Source organism: Grampus griseus (genome assembly GCF_964374135.1).
Source record: "Grampus griseus genome assembly, chromosome: 2".
Classification (NCBI taxonomy): Eukaryota; Metazoa; Chordata; class Mammalia; order Artiodactyla; family Delphinidae; genus Grampus; species Grampus griseus.
The window spans coordinates 2,536,082-2,562,498 of NC_139018.1; the positions used below are offsets into that span (position 1 = coordinate 2,536,082).

At 49.2% G+C, this 26,417-nt stretch overlaps 1 protein-coding gene across 2 annotated transcripts in view; it reads left to right on the forward strand.

The window, feature by feature from the left end:
* Positions 1 to 26,417, forward strand: part of CDC42BPB (CDC42 binding protein kinase beta) — a gene marked incomplete at its 5' end in the record, with an annotated part of 114,356 nt that overhangs the window by 60,831 nt on the left and 27,108 nt on the right. For both annotated transcript variants that reach the window (XR_014296326.1, XM_082647777.1), the window contains 14 exons: positions 1,232 to 1,380; positions 10,104 to 10,197; positions 12,023 to 12,223; positions 13,940 to 14,188; positions 15,584 to 15,663; positions 17,561 to 17,727; positions 17,807 to 17,926; positions 18,807 to 18,940; positions 20,123 to 20,365; positions 22,242 to 22,352; positions 23,623 to 23,867; positions 23,972 to 24,077; positions 24,451 to 24,575; positions 25,031 to 25,136. Coding sequence is in view for 1 of the 2 variants with exons in the window: in XM_082647777.1 (XP_082503903.1) it covers positions 1,232 to 1,380; positions 10,104 to 10,197; positions 12,023 to 12,223; positions 13,940 to 14,188; positions 15,584 to 15,663; positions 17,561 to 17,727; positions 17,807 to 17,926; positions 18,807 to 18,940; positions 20,123 to 20,365; positions 22,242 to 22,352; positions 23,623 to 23,867; positions 23,972 to 24,077; positions 24,451 to 24,575; positions 25,031 to 25,136 (2,130 nt within the window). The remainder of the gene's footprint in view (positions 1 to 1,231; positions 1,381 to 10,103; positions 10,198 to 12,022; positions 12,224 to 13,939; positions 14,189 to 15,583; positions 15,664 to 17,560; positions 17,728 to 17,806; positions 17,927 to 18,806; positions 18,941 to 20,122; positions 20,366 to 22,241; positions 22,353 to 23,622; positions 23,868 to 23,971; positions 24,078 to 24,450; positions 24,576 to 25,030; positions 25,137 to 26,417) is intronic.

The window sequence follows — 26,417 nt, forward strand, 5'->3', positions numbered from 1 at the left end:
TGCCATTTGTAGCAACATGGGTGGATGGGAGGGTATTATGCTAAGTGAAATAAGTCAGAGAAAGACAAATATTGTGTGATATCACTTATATGTGGAATCTAAAAAATACAACATACTAGTAAATATAACAGAAAAGAAGCAGACTCACAGATACATAGAACAAACTAATTGTTACCATTGGGGAGAGGGAAAGGAGAGGGGCAGTATAGGGGTAGGGAATTGAAAAGGGGGTTTCTATGGGATTGTATGAGAACATGTGTGTGAAACTTGAAAATTGTAAAGCATTATAGAATTTAAAGAGTGTTTCGTTCAATAAAAATGAAGGGGATTGGGGTAAAATATTTCTGAAGAATATGAAAAAATGATTTGTACAAATCAAAAATAATAACACTGCTAGTTTACATAGGAAGATTGAACGATATCAAGAAATCAGCAGTCCTTTCAGGGGCTTCCCTGGTGGCCCAGTGGTTAAGACTCTGCACCTCTATTGCAGAGGGTGCAGGTTCAATCACTGGTTGGGGAGCTAAGATCCTGTATGCCGCCCGGTGTGGCAAAAAAACCCCACAACAATATCTTGTATATCATTCAGCCATAAAAAGGAATGAAATTTGGTCATTTGTAGAGACATGGATGGACCTAGAGACTGTCATACAGAGTGAAGTAAGTCAGAAAGAGAAAAACAAATATATTAACACATACATGTGGAATCTAGAAAAACGGTACAGATGAACCGGTTTGCAAGGCAGAAATAGAGACAGGTGTCCCCTTATATGGACACCAAGGGGGGAGAGTGGGGGGGTGGGTGGTGGGATGAATTGGGAGGTTGGGATTGACATACATACACTAATATGTATAAAGTAGATAACTAATAAGAACCTGCTGTATAAAAATAAATAAAATCCAAAAAAAAAAAAAGAGAAACCAGTGGTCCTTTCATCAGTTTATAAATGGAATGTGACTTCTATATTGATACCATCTGATTGTGTTGTACAGGTAGAAATTTTATTGACAAGAAGAATAAGTATTTACTGAAATCTCTTCTCAACTACAGCAGCATCATGGTCCATCAGGGTCCTTGTTCTGGGGGGAAGTCCTGGATGACAGGAACTGCAGGAAGCCGTCCACCCGGACTTGAGGAGTCCAGAGCTCCTGCAGTGGAAGCTGACCTTTGGTTGTTAGGTTTCGTAGTGGCTGAATGTCGTCTTCTCTGCCCTTCTCTTCCCAACTGTAGTACTTAGTCATGGATTATTACGTGGGTGGTGATTTACTGACCCTGCTCAGTAAATTTGAGGACAAGCTTCCAGAAGATATGGCAAGATTCTACATTGGTGAAATGGTGTTGGCTATCGATTCCATCCATCAGCTTCATTACGTGCACAGGTAATCACCTTGTTATATATTTTATGGAAATCACCTTTAATGTGTCGGGATATTCCTTTCAGAGTCCCCTGAGTCGTGGACCCCAGTCCCAGGCTGTGCAGGGAAGTCGTGCAGTTAGTGGGTCCTCCCTTTGACTGCCATGGTGCAGGATGCCTTACCAGGTCGCTGCTTTACACCCCAGCACCTGGCTCCCAGGAGACCCCAGCTTTACGTGACTGTTGTGATGCTCTAATTGCTGTCAGCTGAAGTCACCTTGTCTTTTGATATTTACCTGCCATTGGCTCATGTTCTCCCCTGCCCAGCCCCCAGAGCTCATGCCTCAATCACCCATAAAACACTCAGGAAAGGGGGCTTGGGTTGAGGAGAGGGGCTCACATCACAGCATCGTAAAGGACTTGAATTGAGTGAGTATAACTGCTCTTGCATGTCAGGCGGGGGCGGGGGGCCCCCTCCTGCCCTCCCCACCCCTCCCCCGCCAGGACAGCGGCCTTAGTGCCTCAGCCAGCCTGTGCCTCTGTGTCAGTCTCATTCTACCATTTAAGACAGTGCTTTAATCCTGTGGGGTTTGGGTGGGGTTTTGTTGGTTTTGTTCTGTTTTACTTATTTTATTTTTATGAAAGTATTCCACGGCAGTAGTTTTAAAAAGTCAAATAGTTGTACAGGGCTTAAAACAAAACGTGAGTCTCCAGCCATCCCCCACCCTGCTGCCCCTTGCCATAGGCAACGATGGACAGTTTTTACTTGTTTCTTCTGTTTACTTCCATATTTCTAAATAACGGGCTTCATTGCTGTTTCACTTTGTGTGGGGGGTGGGGAGGTCTTAGACCACGTCTATCGATATGGAGATTTGACTCTTTGACACAAGTAAGTACATTTGTCTCTCATCCCTGTCTCCCACACAAACTCTCAAACTTCCCTGTCCCATCTGGCCCCAGTTAGTAAAATACAGTTGGCCCTTGAACAACATGGGTTTGAACTACACGGGTCCGCTTATACTCAGATTTCTTTCACTAAATACATAATACAGTCCTACACGGTCTGTGGGTGCAGACCCACGGCTATGGAGGGCCGACTGAAGTTATACTCAGATTTTCGACTGCGCAGAGGTTGGCACCCCAGCCCTGGTGTTGTTCAGGGGTCAAATGTAATAACTTTTGGTTAGATCAGTGTGTGGCGTTTATAGTATACTGTGTAAATATTACAGATGAGCCTTGTGGTATAAATAGTTACACTTCCTATATAAAGTTTTGTTTCCTCTGGAGTTAATAATTGCACTGTTTTTTCTTTGGCTACTTCTCTGTGTAGCTGCCACTAACTATCCCCAAATATCGTGACCAAATTGTAAAGCTCTGTACGTTCAGACACACCAGCAGTCCTCGATCTACCTTCCCGGATCCATCCCTCTGTCTTTCCCACGCCTTCCTGCTCTGGTGGCTCTCATCGTGAGGTTTCTTTTTGAGTGGAGAGGTTCTCCTGCCGTCTCCCTGGGGTGGGCTCCCTTGTTTTCTGAGTCGTGCGTCTTTCTGTTTCTTGGTTTATTCTTCTGATTTGGTGGCACATATCCTCCAGCAGTTTCTGGAAAAGGAGGTGTGTGAAATAAATTTTTTGAGAGGAGCATCTTAATTCCATTCACATACATGACTGATAGATGATCCCGTGTGGAATTCAGTGTTGCCGTCGAGAGGTTTGCAGCTGTCATGAGTCCCCTGACCTTGCACTGTGGTCGGGCTGAGCCTCTGAGCCTGTCAGGGATTTTCCTAAGCAGACGCAGCTCCTGCTCTGAGGGTAGCAATGGCTACCAGTGTCAAAGTAACAGCCCTTCAAGTCCTGCCAAGAGTGTGACCTCATTGCCCTGCGGGGGGCGGGGTGGGGCAGGTTGCCTGGGACCACACGCTCCTGCCCAGGGCGCTGTGCATAGGTCCCCCCGTGTCATGGGCGAGCCCAGGGAGCTGCCCCCCATAGCGGTTGCTGCTTTTAGGGCCATGAGGTTTGGGACAGGGCATTTCCTCTTTTTCCTGTTTTCTTTAATGTCGTTACGCCTGGTTTATAACAGTTATTGTTGTTGTTTTCAACATTAGATTTTATACTCTTCTTGAGAGAACTTTGCCTAATTCACAACAGAGAGATGAATGTCTTTGTATTTGTCACAGAGCTCCAGGGAAATTAATTTGACTGTCTTTTGAATAGTTTATTCTTTCCTGTTTTTCCCTAATTAGGAAGCTTTCTCCTCATTTTCTTAATTGGTTGTGTAGAAGTTTTGCTCTATCTTTTAATCTCTGGGCATGGTAGGAAACATTAAAATAATTCAAGAACTTTTTTTCCCTTAAAGTCAACTCCATATTCAGACTAAGTGCTTGAATGACCTAGTGAAAACAGTAAGCTTTGCGTTTTTGCTAGACAGTTCACAAAGTTAGGTAATACAGGAAGTCAGTCCTACCCAGTCTCAGGGGGATGTAAGTTGAGGCTGCATTTGGCGGGGCCAGAAGTAAATGAGTTTCATCAGCACAAGAGTGTTCTCACTGGTGGATTTGAGGAGCGTGGTTCAGACCGTAGCTTGGGGCCCTTTCCCGTGGGAGGATGTGGGCCTTGGCGACTTCAGGCAGTGCCCGCCGCCCCGCCGGCCGGGCTTCTGCGTGCGGAACGGCTGCTCCCTGGCTCTGGACCCCTGCGAGGCTCACTGTGCCAGAAGCAGTGGGGAGCTCGGACCTGGGAGCCCACCCCCCCGGTGGGTGCCGCCGCTTCCTGAGAGGTCAGACCCAGATGCCAGCAGAGGCAGAGACGGAGAGCAACAGGCTCACGAAGGATCGCAGCTGGGAAATCACATCCCCAGAGAGAACAGAATACGTACAGCTTACGATCGAAATAAGAACAGGTACACTTTTAAGAGAAGGAATATTCAGAGAACAAGAAAGGCCTTAGAGGGCTTCCCTGGTGGCGCAGTGGTTGAGTCTGCCTGCCGATGCAGGGGACACGGGTTCGTGCCCCGGTCCAGGAAGATCCCACATGCCGCGGAGCGGCTAGGCCTGTGAGCCATGGCCGCTGAGCCTGCGCGTCCGGAGCCTGTGCTCCGCAACGGGAGAGGCCACAACAGTGAGAGGCCCGCATAATGCAAAAAAAAAAAAAAAAAAAAGGCCTTAGAAAAGGAAAACTAGAAAGCCGAGTAGAAGAGGCGTGGAGTAGGAGTAGAGGACCTGGATGAAGACAGAGGCAGCCCGGGGCCTCCAGGAGCCAGGCTGGCGCGGAGGCCCGTCCATGGAGGCACAGGGACCAGCCCTGCGCCACCTCCACTGAGCCTGCGGGTTGGTTTTGCAGTAGGAAGCCCCATGGGCGCACTGTGTGTCGCTCAGAAATGGGACAGCAGTGGGCGGGAGGGCCTCCCTTCTCAGCGCATCACGGGCAGAACAGGAAAGGAAAATCAGACTGCAGTCTGTCCAGGGCTGTAATCCCACCCACCTGGCCCCGCCCCGGCCAATTCCACCGTTTTAACCAGAGTCACAACAGCCAACAGAGAAAAGGCCCTTTCGGGGGACTAGAGCTGCTTCTCAGCTGTGCCCCTGACTCTACTGGAAAAGCGGCCACTGCTGGGTTTGGAGGGAGAATGGGCTGGGTTAGTCCCAAGCAGGGTGGTGGCCCATGGGGACAGTCCGCTCATGGATTGGCTGCTCTCTCAGTTGGTGCTGTGGGGACCACCTGCCCAGCTCAGAAGCACTGCTGGTAGGAGCTCTGGGTTAGTCCTTGCCCTCAGCCTCCCTGGTGTTTTGCTGAGAGGGCCTCTCTTTGTAACCTCCCTGCATGCAAATGGGCAATTCAGTTTTTTTTTTAAATAACATTTATTGATGTTATTATATTTTAAATAGAGAATCATGCTGCCCAGATAAACCAACACCATTGGAAAAAAAAGGTGCACGCATATGGTTAGCAGCTGAACACCTCTGGAGGGTATAAAGGGAGAGGGGCAACCTTTGTGAAGACCCTCCCCACCCGTCTTCTTAGACTCAAGTAGTGATTCACTGCTGCATAGTTAGGACTTTTTCCCCTTTGTATCTAAAAGCAATCTGTGGGGAGGCACTTTAAGATCATGCATACATCCTCTTCAGAGTGTCCCCCTACATTTAGTATCTGTTGATGATTTTTGCCTGGTCCAGCCTTTACTGTGATGGTTGCAAAATGACGATTTCCAAACTCCAGGATCCACTCCACGTTGAAGCGCCTCCCTTCTCTCCCATTTGTCTATTTATTATCAGTGTGGGTACCTGGATCCTTTGTCACCCCAATGGTTTATAATTTGTCATTGTCTGAATTCTTTTTATGCTTATATTGTCCTGTATTTGGCCAGTGGAAGCCCCTTCTACCTGACCTCCCATGTTTCTGACATGCCCTCATCGTTTTTGAGAACTGCCTTAGTTTCTGGCTCATCTCGTACCTTCTCTGAGGAACCCTGGTGCCTTTAGTGGGGGATGGTTTTAAAGACCATATCTGGGTGCTGGGTGTGCTCAGAGTTACAGGGTGTCTGTTTTAGGCCCCTCAGTGGACAGAGTAAAGTGCATGTCTGTACACGTCTGCATTTATACATACAGACCCATGTCTAATTTGGGAATTACGAGTTACCCTTCTGGCTTTCTCCTGGTCCATTTCCGTCTCCTCCTCTGGCTCCCGGCAGCACCAGCACGTCCAGTCATTTGCCCAGCCCTGCCATGTATCTGAAGTAGCTTCAGAATTGCTCTGCTTTTTTTATTACTATAGTTTATAAATTTATTTATTTATTATTTTTGGCTGCGTTGGGTCTTTGTTGCTGCACGCAGGCCTTTCTCTAGTTGTGGCGAGCGGGGGCTACTCTTCGTTGTGGTGCGTGGGCTTCTCATTGCGGTGGCTTCTCTTGTTGCAGAGCATGGGCTCTAGGCGCACGGGCTTCAGTAGTTGTGGCTCGCAGGCTCTAGAGCACAGGCTCAGTAGTTGTGGCACACGGGCTTAGTTGCTCTGCAGCATGTGGGATCTTCCTGGACCAGGGCTCAAACCCGTGCCCCCTGCATTGGCAGGCGGATTCTTAACCACTGCACCACCAGGGAAGTCCTGAGCTACCAGGGACCCTCGCTCTGCTTTTATCCTACTAAAAACAAACCTAACCCTAGCCCTAACCCCACCTCCCAACTGTAAGTGTCAGGTTCTCTGCCGTAAGTTACTTAGGTTTGGGGTTTTTTTCCTACCCCATTTCCCTTCAGTGCTGTTGTGTTACTGGTTTGAAATACAATTGGGTTCACTGGTTTCATCAGCTTTCCATTTCAGGTGCCCCTTCCCATCTTTGTTGATTTCGTTTCATTTTTTAAGCATGTAGAACACAAGCATGCTTCGATAATACCAAAACTAAGCAAGGTTATACTCAGAACTGTCACTTCCTTCCTTATCGCATCCACCTCATTCCCTGCCCCTTCTAAGTAACCAGTTCCTTGTTTTCCGTTTATCGTGTGTGTGTGTGTGTGTGTGTGTGTATGCAAGATGAGCAGACATGTTTCCTTATTTCTCCTTTCCTTAAACAGAAGGTAGCATGGTTAAATATGCAGTTAACGCATCTTGTTGTTTTCACTTAACGTATCCTAGAAATCATTCTGTATCAGCTCATGGAGCTCTTCATTCTCTTTTACGTTTGCACAGCACACCACATGTATCGGTACCATAGTTAATTCTCTTGTGGGTGGACATTTAGGTTGTTTCTAGTATTTTGCGATTATAAATAATGCAGTAATGAATAACCTTGTACCTACATCTTTTTGTACTGTCGGTGTGTCTTTAGGGTGAATTCCTAGAAGTGGGATCACTGGATCGACAGAGAAATAAAATACATATTAGATATATACTAACATTTTTTTTAACTTTATCAGATGTTGCCAGTTTCCATCCGTAGAGATATACCTTTTTGTGTTCCTACCAGCAATGTATGAAAGTGCCTGTTTCGTTGCAGCCTTGGCAACATAGTATATTTTTATGTTTTTGCCATCTGATGGATTAGAGATGGTTATACAGTTGGGTTTTTTTGTTTTTGTTTTTTGTCTTTCTTGCGGAGTTGAATTTCATTTTTATATCTTTCTGTGTGAGTTACTTATTTCATGTCATTTGCCCATTTTTCTGATTTCTAGCTTTTTCCCTTCAGTTGCTAAACATTTGCCCTTTATCTGTAATATATGTTGCAAATATTTTTTCCCAGTTTGCCATTTGCTTTTTGATTTTGCTTATTGTAGTCTTTTGCCATGTAGATTTTTTAATGTATTAAATTTATTGGTCTTTTATTACATTGGGATTTTGAGTCATAGTTAGAAGTACTTTTTTTTAAAACCCCAGAGAAAAAGAAAACCCATGTTTTCTTCTAATAGTTTTATTTTTAACGTATGGATCTCTTATCCATTTGGAGTTTATTCTTGTATAAAGAATGGATCTGGGCTTCCCTGGTGGCGCAGTGGTTGAGAGTCCGCCTGCCGATGCAGGGGACACGGGTTCGTGCCCTGGTCCGGGAAGATCCCACATGCTGCGGAGCGGCTGGGCCTGTGAGCCATGGCCGCTGAGCCTGTGCGTCTGGAGCCTGTGCTCCGCAACGGGAGAGGCCACAACAGTGAGAGGCCCGCGTACCGCAAAAAAAAAAGAATGAATCTGATTTTATCTTTAACTAAAAGGCTCTTCAGTTGTCCCAGCATGAAACTTATTTGTGTCTGCCCACTGATTTGAGATAACATCTTTATTATATACTCAGTTTCTTTATGAATTTGGTCTGTTTCTGGACATTCTATTCTGTTCCATTGTCGTCTTTCTCTCTGTGCTCTGGGACCACACTGCTTTAATCATGGAGGCTTGAAATCACGTACGGCCAAGTCCCCCCATCATACCTCTTTCTCTTCAGTGTTTTTCTAGCTATTCTTGCATGTTGGTTGTTCCATATCAACTTGTCTGGCTCCAAAAAACAGGACATTTTATTTATTTATTTTTAAATTTGATGGGCCCTTTAGTCTGTAGATTCAGGTCTTTTTTACTTCTGGAAAGTTCTCTTGGAGTATAGTTTCAAATGTTAGTTATGTTTTATTGTTTTGATTTCTTTAGGGACTCCTGTTATGTATATGTTGTGCCTTCTTTGCTTGTCTTCCATTTCAGTCTCCAGCTACTTTCTCTCTGACCCTTTTTAATTCTTTGTCTCATTTTTATTCTTCCAGACCTTTTCCTCCATTTCTTCAATGCCTTTCATTAGATTTTTATTTAAATTGATTCCCCTTTGGCATCTTATAATTTAGTCCTTATTTCTATTAAGATTTTGTCTTTTTCTTCTATTTCTTTCCTGGGTTAAATCAACTCTCTTTTCACTTCTCCCTATGTTTGTCTAGTTCTGTTTGTAGGTTTTTTTTGTTTCCTTTTTGTTTTGCCACACTGCAGGGCATGTGGGATCTTAGTTCCCTGACCAGGGATTGAACCCACGCCCCCTGCAGTGGAAGCACGGAGTCTTAACCACTGAACCACCAGGGAAGTCCCCTGTTCTTAGTTTTTATTTTTCTGACTCACTGAGGGATTATATTGTTTTGTTTTTCATATTCTTGGGTGTTTATTTCAGGAGATTTATTTCTTTTTGGAGTGCTAGAAGGGTTTTTTGCTTTGTTTCTCTTTTGGGGTAAGAATTGTCATCATCTTTTGCTCACATTTCTTTGTGAGACTCGTCTGTTGTGTTGGGAGTAGTTGGTGCTCCTGTGTGATTTCATTGAGATGTAGCATTCTGTCACGTGAGGACAGCCCGCTGCTTTACCTGTCTCCTGCAGGTGGACGTTAGATGGATCTCACTTTGTGGCTATTATAAGTTGTGCTGCTGGAAACATCCTTGTACTCTTCTTGGTGAATGTCTTCCTCTGCTTTTAAAGTTTCTGTTCCTTTTCGTGCTTATGTGGCTTTTCCAGTTGCATAAGCTTATTCTGCCAGGAAGGAGGGCTAGTTCCTTAAAGTCCACCCTGCCGTCCCCCCATCCCTGCCCGGTGTTGGCAAGTGCACAGAAGAACCGTCAGTAAGACCACGGGTTTAGTGGGACAGTTTACTTTCCTGCTGCTGTGTAACTGGGCAGACTGCTCCACTCTGGAGCTTCCCTGTTGTTGTCTCTAAAATACAGTTTTGGCGTATGTGGTGCTTTGTTGGTCTGTAGCTGTTTTGCCCCAGTTGCTCAGGCGTCTCTTCTCAGTGGTAACGGCCACGTTGACTCGCTTCACACTCTGTCCCTCTACCTCTTTTTGTATCTCCTCCTGTTTCTTTGTAGCACTTGCCCCGTGGATTGTACTCAGGGATGCCAAGACCATGTGCATATCTGTGCATTTGCATGTTCATTTCCTGACACCCCAGCTGGTGTGAGGCTTCGTGAAGGCAGGGCAGCGCCGTCTTGGTACTGTCGTAGGCCCGGGCTCAAGAGCAGCGCCTGGCATGAGGCAGGTGCTCTGGAAGCATTGGTTCGCAGGCTGGGTGGGTGGGTGGGAACAGTAACGGTGTCTCAGCGTGGTAATGGGGGATTAACTGCTGTGCAGGAGTGAGCGCTGGTGGTGACTGCTGCTGCCACGCCCGACTGCATCATCACGGGGATGTTTTCTTGGATTGTTACAGCTGTCATGACTGATGCTAGCATTTCCCCCGCTGATCCGCTACCAGTTAAGGGCTTTGACCTACCTGATGTGTTGCATGGAAATGGTTAATTTATGTATTTATTTTACTAACAGAGACATTAAACCTGACAATGTCCTTTTGGATGTGAATGGTCATATCCGCCTGGCTGACTTTGGATCGTGTTTGAAGATGAATGATGATGGAACTGTAGGTATTTTTGTTGGAGATTTTCCATGTGGTTTTGGGGTTTGCTTGCAATTAGAAGGGGCTTATTTACATTTTCAGTTTGAGATACAATTAAGAAACCAAGTTTATTAATGTAAATTAAGACGAATGCACTTAGGAGACACTTGAAATTTTCTATTTAGTTTAAAACATCTTTGTTTTTTATGTTTACAAAAGTAATACGTATGCCTTCTAAAAGGGGGGTTGTCAGGTTTCCTCAGATCCCTAGGCAGCTAAAAGTGTGCCAGCACGGCAGTGAAAGAGAGGCAGCCCTTGGGTCCTTGCTTAAAATGCCTGCCAGGTGGACAGACCTTAACTGGGTGATGGTGCATTCTCGTTTCCGTCTGGGGCGGGACTTCCTGTCAGCCAGGGGTGTTGCAGATGTAGAAATGGGGGCCTTGATACCCCTGTTCCAAGGGCCAACGGACACTCCCTGCACAGCAGGAGGACCTCCCCGGAGGGGCCGTCACCAGGAGGCTGGGCTTGGGCCTCAGCTGGACCAGCACGCTGGCTGAGTGGCCTCAGGTGGGGCTGCTGCACCTCACTCAGCTGCCTCCAGCCAGCGGCGTCCAGTGCGTCAGGGAGTCGTCTGCGTTCTCCCTTGCGGCCCTTGTTTCAGTGTGAGGTGTTTGGGAGACTTCTTTAGAATCTACACATATCATAAAGTCTAATGCAACTACTTCTCCAGAGGAGAGCAGACCCCCGCCCCCCTTCTTACTGTGAGTTTTCAAGCAGCAGTAAAAGAACCTGTAAAACTGGCATCACTTGACAGTGTTTTCAAATGAGCGAAGCGATTTCCTCACTTTCTCTCCACAAAGCCAATCTCTTATTTCTGGAAGTCTTGACCACGCGTTGATTGATATATTGGTGCTGTCCCCGAAGCCAGTCTTGTAACGACGGGAGCAGTGGCCTTGGTCTGAGCCGGAGCGTTGGTCACCTCTCTTACCTGCATGGCACTCCCGTCCCGGTGGCACTCACCCTGCGATAGCTCCCGACGGCTGTTGCCCTGCTGCCCGGTCAGAGCTCCTGAGGACTCCCCGCTGAGTCATTCAGATGGCTCTGGGGCTGGCACCCAGGGAGAGCCTGGTCTTTGTGCAGACGGGCCTTCTGGATTGTTGTCTCCATGTCCTGCCTGACCCTCAGGCCTGTGCACTCCACGTGCTCTGAGGCCGGTCTGTGACCTCTCAGCCTGCGCAGCACCCTTGCCTTCTCCGGGATGGTTGCCACCTCACCAGTTGCAGCCCTCCATAGAGGTGTCGCTACGTTCAGGTCCATTCCCAGTGCCCCATGTAGGGAGTGTCCAGGCACCCAGCTGATCCCTGGACCTACTTCCAGACGTTCCTGTTTGGGGACCAGAGGGTAGGGTGTGGTGAGCAGCCTGCACTTCCCCTGGGAGCATGTTAGAAATGCAGCGTCTTAGAATCTCTGTCTCACAGGTATATGGTGTCCCTGCATGAAGGTCTGAGAAGGGTTGGGCTGATGCACATGGTCCTTGGACCACACTTTGAGCCGCAGTGGAGAATGTGTGTCTTCAGTGCCATGTGGAGGCTTGGTGGGCCTTTGGGCGTTGAAAGACCCAGCCTGCAAGAGTCCCGTGCATTCCGGACACTGCCTCTGTTTAGTGCTGTAGCAACACTTATTTGCATTGAATTTTGAATTCTTAGGTTTTTAAATCATGATCAGGTGCCAGTTTTATTCCATGATGATTTCATCATCTGCTGTCCCTGTTTTAGAGAAAATAATTAGGAATTTGAAAGTAGAGATGCCCTAGGGTTTCCCTTCAACACCAACCGCCCTCTCCCCTAAGGTGCAGTCCTCTGTGGCCGTGGGCACCCCTGACTACATCTCCCCAGAGATCCTGCAGGCGATGGAGGACGGCATGGGCAAGTACGGCCCCGAGTGCGACTGGTGGTCTCTAGGTGTCTGCATGTACGAGATGCTTTATGGAGAAACACCGTTTTATGCAGAATCCCTTGTGGAGACCTATGGAAAGATCATGAACCATGAAGTAAGCTGTCACATTTCCACACCCTGTTTGTTCTAGTCCCGAGGCGCAGGCCCCAAGGCAAGGGAGGCAGCCTGAGGGGGAGTCACTGGGGAAGAGGGACGGGGTGGAGTAGGCTGGGCAGCCAGACGGGAGTCTGCACAGGCTGCTGACACAGAAGGCTGGGTGGGAGGGGAGGTTCCAAGGATGCTTCTGTTTCCTGGCGGAGGGTGACGGGTTCATCAGGCCAGGATCGCTGCAGGAGAAGTGGGCTTCGGTAGGAAAACGCAGGTACCCGCGGTGCCGTGTGGGGTGGGAATTGCCAGAGAGGGTGGCCCACTGACCACCTGTGCGTCTGGATCCACCAGATGCCAGCTCAGACTCTCAAACCTGTTTGCCCAGAAGTCAGTTGTCATGAACAGATCACACATCTCAACATAGTAGCGTTCTTAGTCCTTTCTTGATCCTATTTCTTTTCCTCTTATTTTTCCCCTTTCCTTTTCCCAGCTGTTCATTTCTCACTTCAACGTTGCTTTCTTCTGTTTCCTTCGTTTTTCTGTTTATTATTTCTTCTTCCATCTAATGTTTTTGTCATCTGTATTTTTTCTTCATACTCCTTATCAAATGTCTTTCTAATGCCAGTTTCATCCTTTCTGCCTGTTTGCTTACAGCATTATTTTTTTCCCCACCTGCTCTGTCATTCACACACCCCAGCAAGGTTCCCACTTGTCTGCCATCTGTCCTGCAGCCGTGTCTCCCTTTATTTGCTCAAATAGGGAGCAGATTAACACTAAAGTGGTAAAGGGTCTTCTGTTTAAATCAAAGCAAGTTATACTGTTTTTTAAAAAAACACTTTTCCCAAAGTAGAAATAATTTATTTATAAATTAATATATACTTACTATAAAAACTTCAGACATGCAAAAGTGCATGCAGAAAATAGATGGTGAAAAACACCCCGTATACTTCTCAGCGAGACCTGCTGTTTCCAAGCGCCTGCCGCCTGTGGGGCCTGGCCTAGTGGTCTCTTCGTTCTTTTATTCAGTCTCCACTGTAGCCTGGGACAGCAGGGGCGGCTCAGTGCTCAGGCCCACTGTGCCATGGTGGTATGTGGCCTTGTGGACTTAAGCTGGCGTGGGGGGTTGGCATTTAGATAAATGGCATCACATCGCGTATGGCCGGGGTTTTGGTCCTCTTTCTGTCAGCACGCGGAGGTGGACCTTACTCTCTGTGTATGTGTGCACCGTATCTTGTTTTAACAAGTCCCTTTTTGATGAGCATTTAGGTACTTTTCAGTTTTCTTGGTCAGAATAGAATGGCATCATGAACATGTTATGTTTTCTCTTTGGGACCGTTTCTCTAGACTAAATTTTTGGAAGTGGAACTGCCACAGCTGTTGGCAAAATGCGTTCTGAAAGGCTGTGCCAGTTTCTCTCCCACCCACAGCCTGTTGTCAGCATTCTTTGCCACCTTGATAGGTGAAAATTTATCACTGTTTTAATTTATGTGCAATGTGGTAACAAGTCTGCCATGAGGAAAACCAGCAAGACTTATGATTTTTATGTTTGCTTTTCTGGAATTAGGCTTCATTAGCTTTGGTTGCACTTAGTTACCATGAAATAAAAAATGACTGTTGCTTTGGAGCTGTTGTTTCTACTCTGTTCCCTGTGATGTCTGTGCACCTTAGATTTTTCTGAGTGTTTTCATCACGTGTCCCCTGATTTGCCCCCTTCCCCCTCCAGGAGCGGTTTCAGTTCCCATCCCACGTCACAGACGTGTCCGAGGAGGCGAAAGACCTCATCCAGAGGCTGATCTGCAGTAGGGAGCGCCGGCTGGGACAGAATGGGGTGGAGGACTTCAAGAAGCACGCGTTTTTCCAAGGACTGAACTGGGAAAATATACGAAACCTGGAAGCCCCTTACATCCCGGATGTGAGCAGTCCTTCCGACACGTCCAACTTTGACGTGGATGACGACGTGCTGAGGAACGCTGTAAGTGCAGCGGCCGTCCCCGTGTTGCACCCCAGGGGGTCTGCAGCGCACAGGGTCGCTCGCCTTGGAGGTGGCGAATCTTAGAACTGTGCTGGGCTCCAGAAGTTTTGGCAGTTGTCTCAAGAAAATGTACCTTTTATCCCAGCCTATGGCTTGGTCCTTAACATCCCGTTTTTAAAATGATGGGTTACTCAATTTGAGTAAAATGGAGTTATTAAATAGCTGTTTTGTTTTAGAATTCATCAGAATTACTTTTATCTTCATGGCTTTGTACCTTTGCGAAACAGCGTCAGGTACGTTATCACATTAGAACGTCACTTCCGTTGTCACCACTGCCAGGAGCCCGCCTGCGGCCCCACAGGTAGTACGTGGGCCTCAGGGTTTCTGGTCCTTCTCACTGACCCTGTGCGTGAGGACGTCCAGACTTCCTGCCATCACGTGTGTTCAGCGTGTGCGTGAATGTTTCCTTATGCCTCAGGAAGTCAGGAGTGACAGTGGTGATGGGCCGATTTTGAGTTGCTGATGTTTCAGGTCGTGGGTTTTTCAAGTTGGGATGTGGCCCTGGGACCCTCTGGTGTCTGACCTTTTCTGTCAGGGCCTCTGATGCACTTGTCAGTATACCTTTGGCCCCCAGAGAGTTTTGCTCATGTGCTGTAAAACTATTTTGGCGTCATCAAACTCAGCCTTATTAGTCTATACGTGTGTCTTTGTTTGGGGATAGAGAAACTGAGGTTTCAACCAAGTAAAAGAAAAATCTTGATTATTCCCTACAGACTTTTTCTTAGTAAAATAAGAGCTGACGTTTAGATGATGTGAGAAAAGTATTATCATTGTTGAAAGGATTTTTCCTGGACTTCAGAGAAACTGTTTCCACACTGCAATTCTCCAGATAAATAACTTTGCTTTTATTTTTAATAGAGAAGGACCCGCATATTGAAAAATAGAGTTGTAGTAAACCTGTCTAAAATAGTCCACCTTTGGGTTCCAAACCCTGCCTCTTACCTTGGCCTCTGTTTCAGGCCAAGAACCCAGAGCCCAAGCCCCTGCCCCGGGTCCCCCACTCCTCCCTGCCCAGGCTCACGGTGAGTGGGGATCCTGCCGCTTTAGAAGGTTCACAGTCAGCAGCCTGATCCAAGTTGGACCCGTGCCATTATGATCATCAGAAGCAGTGGGTTTATCCCCTTAACTGCGTCACGCTTTGGCCCCTGCCAGGAGCGGGAAGTGGACCTGCCGGTACCCGGCCCCATGCAGGTGGCACCATGGAGGCAACATTCCAGAAGCGCCCTCCGTTCTCCCCGCTGCACTCTTGAGTTCATCCTGGGGTAATACTTTTTCTCCCTTGTTTGCCATTTGTTTGAACATAATTTCGTTTATGTTGTGTGTGTTCTTGCGCAGGAAATATTACCTCCTGGTTCTCATACGGGCTTTTCTGGATTACATTTGCCATTCATCGGTTTTACATTCACCACGGAAAGGTATGTCAGCATTTATCGCTCAGCTGCAGAGCAGGAGCCTTCCCCCCCGGGGGGGTGAGCAGTCCGAGTGCTGAGAGGGCTGTGCTTACGGGAGCGCCAGATGGCTTTGTCCTTTAAAAGTGCACACCTGGTGCTGCACGTGATGCCACGTATAGCGGGGTCGGCAGACTTTCTCCATAAAGGGCCTGGTAGCACATACTTTAGGCTTTGAGATCTCTGTTGTATACTTTTCTTTTTTAACAACCCATTAAAAACGTAAAAACTATTTTGAACTTATGGGAGGTACAAAAGCAGGCTCGAGAGGATTTGGCCCTCGGGCCATGGTTTGCTGGCGCCTGATCTCTGTAGGCCATCGGCACTGGCAGGATTTGTGCCGATGGGACATCAGTGGCTGCAGTTAGTGGCACGGTGTCCATTCACGCCCGGCTGAGCGCCATCTTCATCAGGGTTCCCACTCGCTTTTGCAGGGCTCTTAGCCACGGCCCCGTCGCTCCCATGGGTGGGGCTGCAGCACAGTCCCCGCCAGAGCTGAGAGAACGAGCCCCACGTGTGGCTCCAGCCCCGGGAGCCCCGACTGGTGTTCGTCTGCGTCGGCCTCTGTCTCGAATGGGCCTCTGGCAGACTTGCGTTGCCGGAGATGCTCTAACTTGCTTTTAAAAGGAAACTGGGCCAAGAAGAGAGGGGTTAGGAAGAAAGGCGGGTAAAATAAAACAAATGGAGCTGCCACGGTGCCTGAAGTGATACAGATTCCTTGCAGAAGAGGGTTACTTGTGCTCAAGCTTGTAGAAACTCTCTTTAGGTGTGGATGCCGGAGTTAAACAGCACGTAGGCCAAAGTTACGGTACATGCCTTCCAGCCAAGAAGGAGGCGTTCCGGGGCGTGCTGGGCGTGTTGATTTATTAGCCCCTCTGCAGAGGTGCTAGACCTTCCACTGCATTCGGTTCACTGGGTGCTTATCACACCTGTGGATCCCAGCCCCGTCCCCGCGACCGAGGCTCAGGTGTGTTGGGTTGGGTCCAGGGACCTCCTCCTGGAACGGACCCCGGACCCCGGCAGTGCCAGCCGGCACAGCACCCTCGGGCCACCTTTGAGAAACACCAGCCAGCCCCTCCTGTGAGTGTGTGTGTGCTTGTGCGTGCACGGTGGGTGCCTCGCTGCATGCATTGTAGGACTCAGAGACGTCCCTGACGTCACTGTCACGTTAAATGCAAGAGGAACTAAGTAACCTGTCCCCGAGTTAAGCTCTGATGGAGAGAACCATCCTCGGCCTTAGTCTGTGTGTTGTGAGTCGGCTGGTCGTTGGTGAGGAGCTTATCTGTGCTGGTGAGAGTGCTGGAATTGAAGGAACCTTACAGGGTGTTCAGTCTTCGGGGGAAGATGAGCCCCGGAGGGTTGAAGGAACCGTCTCCAGTCAGCGTGGAGCCAGCGTGCCCTCGCCGACTCACTTCACTGCAGGCTCCAGGGTGAGCGTCCTGGGAAGCCTCTGCCTGAGCCCAGCCAGGCCCCACCAGCCCAGCTCCTCGTGCAGAAGGCCTTCTCTTTTCAGTGTCTGGTTGAGTGGACGCGATGATTTAGAAGTTATGCTCTGTACTAACACAGCATTGTAAATCAACAGTACTTCAACAAGAAAGAAAGAAATTAACGTCCCCTCGCCTGCAGAGGCAATGTCTCTGACCAGCTCTGAGGGCGTCCCTCTTCGCTGCCCGTTGTCACCCAGTCATTTGCAGGAAGGAAGACTCTTGTCTAATTTTGGCTCCATAAACAATAAAGTCTTTTCACAAGTGTTTTTGTTTGCCAATTTAAAAAGGCTTATCTTTTACCCCAGGAAGTTTTTAAATGCTAATGGAATCACTGTAAATTCTCAGTAGATCAGAAAACCCTGTTGCTTTATTTGCAGCTGTTTTTCTGACCGGGGCTCTCTGAAGAGCATAATGCAGTCCAGTACGTTAACCAAAGACGAGGGTGTGCAGCGGGATTTGGAGAACAGCCTGCAGGTTGAAGCCTATGAGAGGAGGATCCGGAGGCTGGAACAGGAGAGGCTGGAGCTGAGCAGGAAGCTGCAGGGTGAGTGGCAGCGGGGCCTCTGCAGTGGGGTCTGCTTGCCGCTGCCGTGGGCCTGCACTCATGTGTGTCTCTTCCCCAGAGTCCACCCAGACCGTCCAGTCCCTCCACGGCTCGGCCCGGGCCCTGGGCAGTTCAGCCCGGGATAAAGAGATCAAAAAGCTGAACGAAGAAATCGAACGTTTGAAGAACAAAATAGCAGGTAAGTGTTCTAAAGTCAAACTGCTTAGTCTCTGTTCTTGGGCATTCGTCTCTGCCAAGAAAATTTTCAGAGTCCTTTTCATTGGATGGAAAAGCAGGGGAAAAAGGTTAAACTTTAGCAAAGAGTTCTGGTGTTTTGCCAGCTTATTTAAGATCATTTCTCCAACTTGCTTAACTCTAATATTATAATGTTATAGTTACAGCTAGAATCAGTTCTTAATATTTTATGCATAAACTCTCAGAATATTTTGCATTTCTCTCTCTTAATTCTCCTCTTTGTCACTCTAAGACAGAATTGCCGTAACTTTCCTTTCTGAAGCTTCCCTCAGTGGCTGTACTCACTTTCCAGTGTTTTAGATGCTGGTTCTATTGTCACGAGAGTGTGTGTTTTGTGGTTCCTAGGTTATCAGAGCTTCCTGAAGACTCAAGTCACCTTTAAGTCTTAACCGTTTACCTGACACATGGTTGCTGCTGCACTTGACTCTCATCTCAAATCAAACCCGAGTCAATTGCCTTCTGTCTGTTTCCTATCTGGGACCCACTATCCCGATCCAGAAAAGGGCTTCCATTGAGTCCATTACTTACTAAAACCCTCCTGCACCACTCGGCTGCACTGTGCTGGCGCACACAGGGAGCAAGGGCGAGACAGAGAGGCGCATGCCGCCCTGGGGCTCACGGTCCCGGGGAAGGGTGCGTAGACAGAGGGGCAGAGCCAAGTCTGCTGGGTCTGCTCAGGTGTGCAGGCGGCCATGTGCGTGCCTGAGAGAGAATGTCAAAAAAGCCTCGAGGGCATTTGGGATTATTAAATAATTCCCTGTCAGTAGGTCAGATCACAGAGTTTTGCATGTAAGGGAATACGCTTTCTTTTCTCTTTTGCTCAGATTCAAATAGGCTCGAGCGACAGCTTGAGGACACGGTGACTCTTCGCCAGGAGCACGAGGATTCCACGCATCGACTGAAAGGCCTGGAGAAGCAGTACCGCCTGGTGCGGCAGGAAAAGGAGGATTTCCACAAGGTAGTCAAGAGGCCTCGTTTGCGTGAGAGAGGCTTACGTGATCTTGCAGAGTGTGAGGTTGAGTCCGTGTGCGTGTTCGAGGATGTCCAGGCCCCTCGCCTGCGTGCAGATCCTGGCCCCTGCTGCCGAGGCTCACACGGAGCCCAACTGGCGCCCGGTTACCGTGGGGCCAGTCGTGGTCGCGGGTGCTCTTCAGCGCCGTGGCTCCACGGGCGCACTTCCCGGTCGTCGTCTTTAACCTCGGACACGGGCCTGCTGAGCGGGCAGCATCCCCGTGTGAGGGCTGAGGGCTTTCCCTGCGCTGACCCAGCTGGCGTAGGGCGCGTGTCCTCACCCGAGCCAGAGTCCCTGTCCTTCCTGCCCGGACTGCAGCTCTGGCGAGGCTTTGCGAAAGAGGCCATAGCTCCTTTATGACATTGATTTTCAGTGAGACACTTCCAGCTGTGTCCAGACAGCAGTATGTTCACACCGGTGAGGACCATGTTTCCTAAGGTACACTCGGTTGTTGACCCTGTGGTTGGGGTCTGTTTTCTGAATCGAGCAGGATTTCCGTTCCCCGTGGTATCGTACCACCTGCAGGGCTTCGTCTCAGAGGCGCAGGTGGGCTGGAGAAACTTGCAGTGGGCGGGTCCACAGGGGCCTCTCTTCCCTGTGGCGGGAGCTGCCCTCCAGCCTGCTCAGATCCTGCTGCTTCCAGCCGCAGGCCAGCAGGTGCCACGGTGCCCGAGCAGCCCAGTTGTCAAGGGATCGGCTGCAGGGAGCAGATCGTTTTTATACGGTTCTTTACTTTGATTGAAATCTTAAGCACTTCTGTATATAATGTGCTCTTGTCTGATCTGCTGGGTTTAAGTAAGCAGATTGGCGACCAGATTCGCGCTTGGTGATTGCGTGGATGACACAGGGGAGAGGTCGAAATTCCTGGGCGAGACTTGCCTCTGTGAGCAAGCTGCTCACATCATAGGAGGGTCTCACTGGTCTCAGGTGGGCTTCTTCAGGCTGCGCTGGGACAAACAAAGGGCTTTTTCCAGGAAGGTCAGTTCTCGGGGCTGTGGCTACAGCCTGTAACCAGATCTGCTGTCACTTTAACCCCTTAATACTGTGGAAGACAGCGCTTCCCGCCTTCCAGTCCAGTCCTCGTTAGGCAAACGTAAACCATCTGTAATTTAACTCTTTTGTGTTCAGCAATTGATTGAGGCTTCCGAGCGGTTGAAGTCCCAGGCCCGGGAACTGAAAGACGCCCACCAGCAGCGGAAGCTGGCCCTGCAGGAGTTCTCAGAGCTCAACGAGCGCATGGCCGAGCTCCGGTCCCAGAAGCAGAAGGTGTCCCGGCAGCTGCGGGACCGGGAGGAGGAGGTGGAGGCGGCCGTGCAGAAGATGGACGCGCTGAGGCAGGAGGCCCGCAGGGCCGACAAGAGCAGGAAGGAGGTAGCTTCTCGGGGCTTCAGGGGACGCTGGTGGGGCGCCTGGGTGATCCCAGTAAAACAGCTTTGGGAGCTTAGGCTGCGTCACGTAAATCACTTGAAGATACAATGGATCTTAAATTTCACGTGAAGCCAAGTAGCCGCTTTGCTAAGCATCTGTTTTGTAGCTCTCAGCCCTTGTTCCCTATTTGTGAAGTTATTAAAAGAAGTTCCTGTAGTACTAAAATTGTAAAGCCCAATAGAGGGTATTCACGAACAAGACATACCATAGAAACACGTCATGATGTGACGCAGCATGGCTTCAGGAGACACGAAGGCTTCTAGGTGCGCAATGCCCCTGCCCCAGAGCAGCGGTCCTGAGACTGGCTTCGGAATCCTTGACACTCAGAAATCACTGAGGGCCCCGAAGGGCTTTTGTTTGTGTGGTTATAGGTCTTAGTGTTTACCACGTTAGAAATTAAAACTGAAAAAATGTTCAGTATAACAACAGATTCATTACATGTTAACATAAATAACATTTTTATGAAAAGTGACCAGTTTTTTAAAATATAGTGAGAAGTGTGGCATTTTTAACATGCTTATGCCTTTCTTTAATGTCTGACTTAATAGAAAACACCCGGGTTCTTATATCTGTTTCTCCATTGTCTGGAGCAATACGCTTTTTTGTATAATGTACATGAAGAAAGCCCAGCTCCTAAGGTAGGGACTTAGAAGGGGAAGGGCCTTGCAGACCTAAAAGGGCCTCAGGACCCCCCTTGAACTGCTGCCCGAGATGATTTCAAACGTTCTGTTACCAACAGGCAACACGTTGCCCACAACCCTTCCTTTAACATTCTGTTGGGTTTACTCGGTAAACTGAGTGGGAGGCGCAGAGCATGTGCTCCTGTTCCTTCATGTCCAGGGCTCTTTGTCCTTCGGCCTCAGAATGCCTGTTTGTTTTCTTCTTAGACAGTTGATTTTGCAACCCCAGTACATTTGTAGTTCTAGCCAACTGTAACTCTTTGTAGTGAACCCCTAATTAAGCATGACCATTCCAGTTCTGGGTGAAATGATACTGTGTCTGGGGTTTGCTTTAAAATGATTGGGGAGTAGCCATGCAGCTGAAGCAGGCCCAGGGTGCTACCTCTTGATGTCGGGTCATGGCACATGGGCTTCATTATACCACTCTATCTACTTTTGTGTTATGTTTCAAGTCTTCCATTAAAAAAAAATGAATCTGGGACTTCCCTGGTGGCGCAGTGGTTAAGAATCCGCCTGCCAATGCAGGGGACACAGGTTCAAGCCCTGGCCTGGGAAGATCCCACATGCCGCGGAGCAAATAAGCCCGTGCGCCACAACTACCGAGCCTGTGCTCTGGAGTCCGCGAGCCGCAACTGCTGAGCCCGCAAGCCACAACTACTGAAGCCCGCACGCCTAGAGCCCGTGTTCCACAACAACAGAAGCCACCGCAATGAGAAGCCCACGCACTGCAACAAAGAGTAGCCCCTGCTCACCACAACTAAAGAAAGCCCGCGGGCAGCAACGAAGACCCAACACAGCCAAAAATAAATAAGTAAAATTAAAAAACAAACAAACAAACAAAAAACCCCGAACCTGTATCCTACAGGTATTGGAGTATTTGTTTTCACAAACTGGTATCTTTTCTTGAAATATAGTTTCAAAGTATCAATTTAAATTAGAATTTAAACTTGTTTTATTACTAACCAGCCATTCCAGTTAAGTCCTGAAGTGTATTTCTCAGCCTTTACTTTATGATCAAAATCTGATGAAGAGCGAAGAGTTACAAGGTTTCGTTCGCTTAGAGTTCCTTCTGGGTAAAGGTCTAGCTGCCGCAGTGCAGCTGGTTTGTGTTGATAAAAAGTGCTGTTCTCCTTCCTTAGCTGGAAGCTCAGCTCGAGGACGCCGTGGCCGAGGCCTCCAAGGAGCGCAAGCTGCGTGAGCACAGCGAGAACTTCTCCAAGCAAATAGAAAGTGAGCTTGAAGCCCTCAAGGTAGTGCTCGGTTAGGTCTTTATTCTTACTGAGAGAGCAGACTCTTATCCTTAGCGGCTGCCGGGCGGGAGTCACCTTAAACGATGCGCTTGTCAGGGCTCCAACAAGACCTGGCGTGGGGCGGGGGCGGCGGGGGGGCCGGGAACGCGATGTAAAGCTTATGGGAGCTTCTCACCTTTAAAAACCGGGTTCCTTCGTTTCTTTCCTTGTGTAAATGTTTCCGGCAGTCTAGAGCCAGCCCTAGCAAACTGACGCCTCATGCTTTCTCTGTGTCTGGGTTTCTAAATTCGGTGGAGTCAGTTTCTGTAAAAGCTTACAGCCCATGTCCTGCTGCTGGCAGTGGAAGAGCCAGGCTGATGGCCTGGGGCCCTCGTCCAGGGCCAGAGGGCAGTGGGGTGGCTGGGGAGGGGCGGGGGAGCGGGGGAGGGCTGTAGTGGCTCCTCATGGGCTTGGCGAGACTTCAGATCCGGGACTCCACTTTCTGAGCCTGGGTTTCCTCTGTGAAATGCAGACGATGGGTCTTCTCTCGCCCTCACACCTGGCCCGTCCCCCCAGTACACATCCCCGAGGTGTCAGCTTCTCCCCGTCGTATTTGCTTCCACGGGCAACACCTTTTGCCCGGACTCGGCGGCCTGTGACTGCGTCTCCCCGTCCCTTTCTGTGCCCTCTGCAGTCTGCTCTCCACACAGCAGCTCGTTACACCAAAGTCAAAGCTCGTCACGTCGTTAATGCCCTCTGATGGCTTCCCGCAGCGCTCCAATAACCCTGACCTCCTCCCTCGTGCCCCCCGATTCCTCCTGTTCTTCGGACACTTGCAGCTTGTCCCCCTACTCCCCTCACTCAGTGCCTCTGCCCTGGCTGAGCCCCCGCCTCCCCCGTGATGAAGACCTTCCTAGCCTGATGGCTCACTTCCCACGTCACCACCCCGTGTGACCCTGTTAGCAGGAGGGTGCCTGGCACACGGTCAGCCCTCCAGAGAATATTGTTGCGTGAATGAACGGACAGCGTGAGGAGACCTTGAGAACCATTCGTATCAGAGTGTGAGACGGAGCCTCTGGGTCTCAGGCAGATCTGGGCTCACCCCTCCCAGGGCAGACACACACACACACACCCGCCCCCACCAAAGCCTGCCCTGCAGCTGTTAGAAGGACCGGTGTCTGTTGGCAGGGCAGAGGAAGAAGCGCTTGCAAGTGTCTGCCGTGGTCGGGGTGATACCTGAGCCTCGAGGAGGGCGCAGAGATTTGTAATTTATTCCAACCTTTATCTTCAGATGAAGCAAGGAGGCCGTGGGCCAGGTGCCGCCTTAGAACATCAGCAGGAGATTTCCAAGATAAAATCTGAGCTTGAGAAGAAAGTCCTGTTTTATGAAGAGGAATTGGTGAGACGCGAGGCCTCCCACGTGCTGGAGGTGAAGAATGTGAAGAAAGAGGTGCACGACTCTGAAAGCCAGCAGCTGGCCCTGCAGAAGGAGGTCCTGGTGCTGAAGGACAAGTTAGAGAAGTCCAAACGTGAGCGGTGAGTCCGCACAGCCCCGCGGCGCAGAGGCCTCGGGCTGCGCCGGGCCCGGGGAGGAGCGTTGGCAAAGTCAGGAACCCCTAAAATCTCTCCTGCCTTCTCAGGCACAGTGAGATGGAGGAGGCCGTGGGCACAGTCAAAGACAAGTACGAACGAGAAAGGGCGATGCTGCTTGAGGAAAACAAGAAATTAACTGCAGAAAACGAAAAGGTGATTTAAAGGATCTGAACCGTCACTCTGTGGATGCTGTAATTTTTTCGTTCTTGAGTCTTAGAAGTTTGGTGTTTTAAGTATTTTAATTTTTAAGTGAAGTCATAATATGTTTGATCTTTTAAGTGGGATGTTTTCATTTGGTTACAAGTTGCTAATTACCTGAAACCAGTAGCTCTAATCACTTTGATGTTAAGATTCGTATTGAAACGTGACTTAAGTTTGATATGATCAGAAAGTCCACATTGGAAACTTCGTTTGGGAAACTCTCATAACGATTAAAGAAAACTTTCAAAATTCAAAAGGACTTGTAGTTTTCATAATGCTGAGGATGCCCAGTAATGAGTTGTGTGTTACAATTGTTTAATTTCAGCTTTGTTCCTTTGTGGATAAACTCACAGCTCAGAACAGACAGCTGGAGGATGACCTGCAGGATCTGGCAGCCAAGAAGGAGTCGGTTGCCCACTGGGAAGCCCAGATCGCGGAAATCATTCAGTGGTACGTGCACGGCGAGCCCCGCGGTGCGGCCCAGCTGGCGCCCCCATCGTGGTTTCCCCAGCTGCCACCTCCTCCTTCACACCTCACACTGTGTCTCTGAGGTCTAACCGTATAGATCTCGCCTGTTTCCCCCAAATCGGTACCGTCTGGGGGCAGCAGTTCTGTCCCGTGATCATGACATTGGACTGAAGGTGGAGAAACAGCACCACCAAGTCCCCGAGGGTGTGGGTCGCGCTGGCCCCCGCCCCGCATGTCCTGGCTGAAACGGAGGCAGAGCTTCTGGGAAGCACGGCTGCACGAAGGCCCAGGAGCCCCAGAGAGCGAGCTGGGACTGGCCTCCCCTAACAGGGTGTGGGCTCGTCACGGGTGTTGGAGGGTGACATGGCATTGGGCCGCCGTGTCCTGAGGAGGGGTGGTGGGCACCTCTGGCTCACGGGATGGCTGTTCCCCTCCAGGGTCAGCGACGAGAAGGATGCCCGGGGCTATCTTCAGGCCTTGGCTTCGAAGATGACCGAAGAACTCGAGGCGCTGAGGAGCTCCAGCCTGGGGTCAAGGACACTGGTAGGTCTGGGTCTGAAATGCGCACTTCTGTTGCTGGGGGATCATAGGTGGCTCCAAATGTGAACGTGCAGGTAATTCAGTGACGTGGGAGGCTTCTGTGTGGCTGGCATCTTGTCGGGCGTCAGGAGATCACAGATTACTTTGATACCATTCATTCATTTAGCAAATCACTGTTGAGTAGCAGGCTCTGTGGTGCAGTCTTAACTTAGCAGGATGGGATTCTGCCGTCGAGGAGGTTTGCTTTATTAGTGTGTAGGTCTGTCCGTCTGTCCAGCAGCCTGTGTGACTCTGAGCGCTGGGCTGGTGGTGCTGGTCCCCGTGCAGCAGCTCGCGCCCCCTTCTCTCCTCCACCATTTACCCTTGTTAAAATACACATGTGTGAGTTACTTTGTGAATAATTCACAAAGTCAGAATAAAGGTGAAGAGGAACAAAACTTCATTAGGATTCTGGCTAGAATTAAACTTAGTGAACGCACAGTTTTATTCCATGTTTTCCTGGTTTAAAGGTATGTTTACCAAGGTTGGGGGGCCAGTACTTTTGGGTGGACTGAACTGCTGGCCCCCGTCCCACAGGGCCTGGAGCACGTGCGGCTTGTAGACGCTGAACCTCAGGAGTCCGTCTCTGATAGGTTCCAGCTCATCCTTGACCTCTCACTCTTCTTGCGCTTCCGTCACCAAAACACAATACATTTTTTATTTTGTTTTTATTTATTTATTTATTTTTGGCTGTGTTGGGTCTTCGTTGCTGCGTGCGGCCTTTCTCTAGTTGAGGTGAGCAGGGGCTACTCTTGGTTGTGGTGCGCGGGCTTCTCTTGCTGTGGAGCATGGGCTCTAGGCGTGCGGGCTTCAGTAGTTGTGGCTCTAGAGCGCAGGCTCAGTAGTTGTGACGCACGGGCTTAGTTGCTCCACGGCATGTGGGATCTTCCCGGACCAGGGCTCGAACCTGTGTCCCCTGCATCGGCAGGTGGATTCTTAACCACTGTGCCACCAGGAATGTCCAGAACACAATACTTTTGAAAACATGGACAGCTCATAATTTTATTGAAAGAAAAACTACCGCTGTGTTCTTTGCTCCATGATTGGAGAACATTTTCATTTTTACATTTACAAACACCAATTAGAATGAGCAGTAAATTTTTTTGTTTCTGTTTTTCTCTTTTCTTCCAGTCATGTTTACAAGTACACTGGCATTTATAAACTGCATTAAATAAAGTTTGTGCACAAACCTCATAAAAGATGAAAGAATATGTCCTTTTAGCAAAATGGGATTGTTGAGATTTT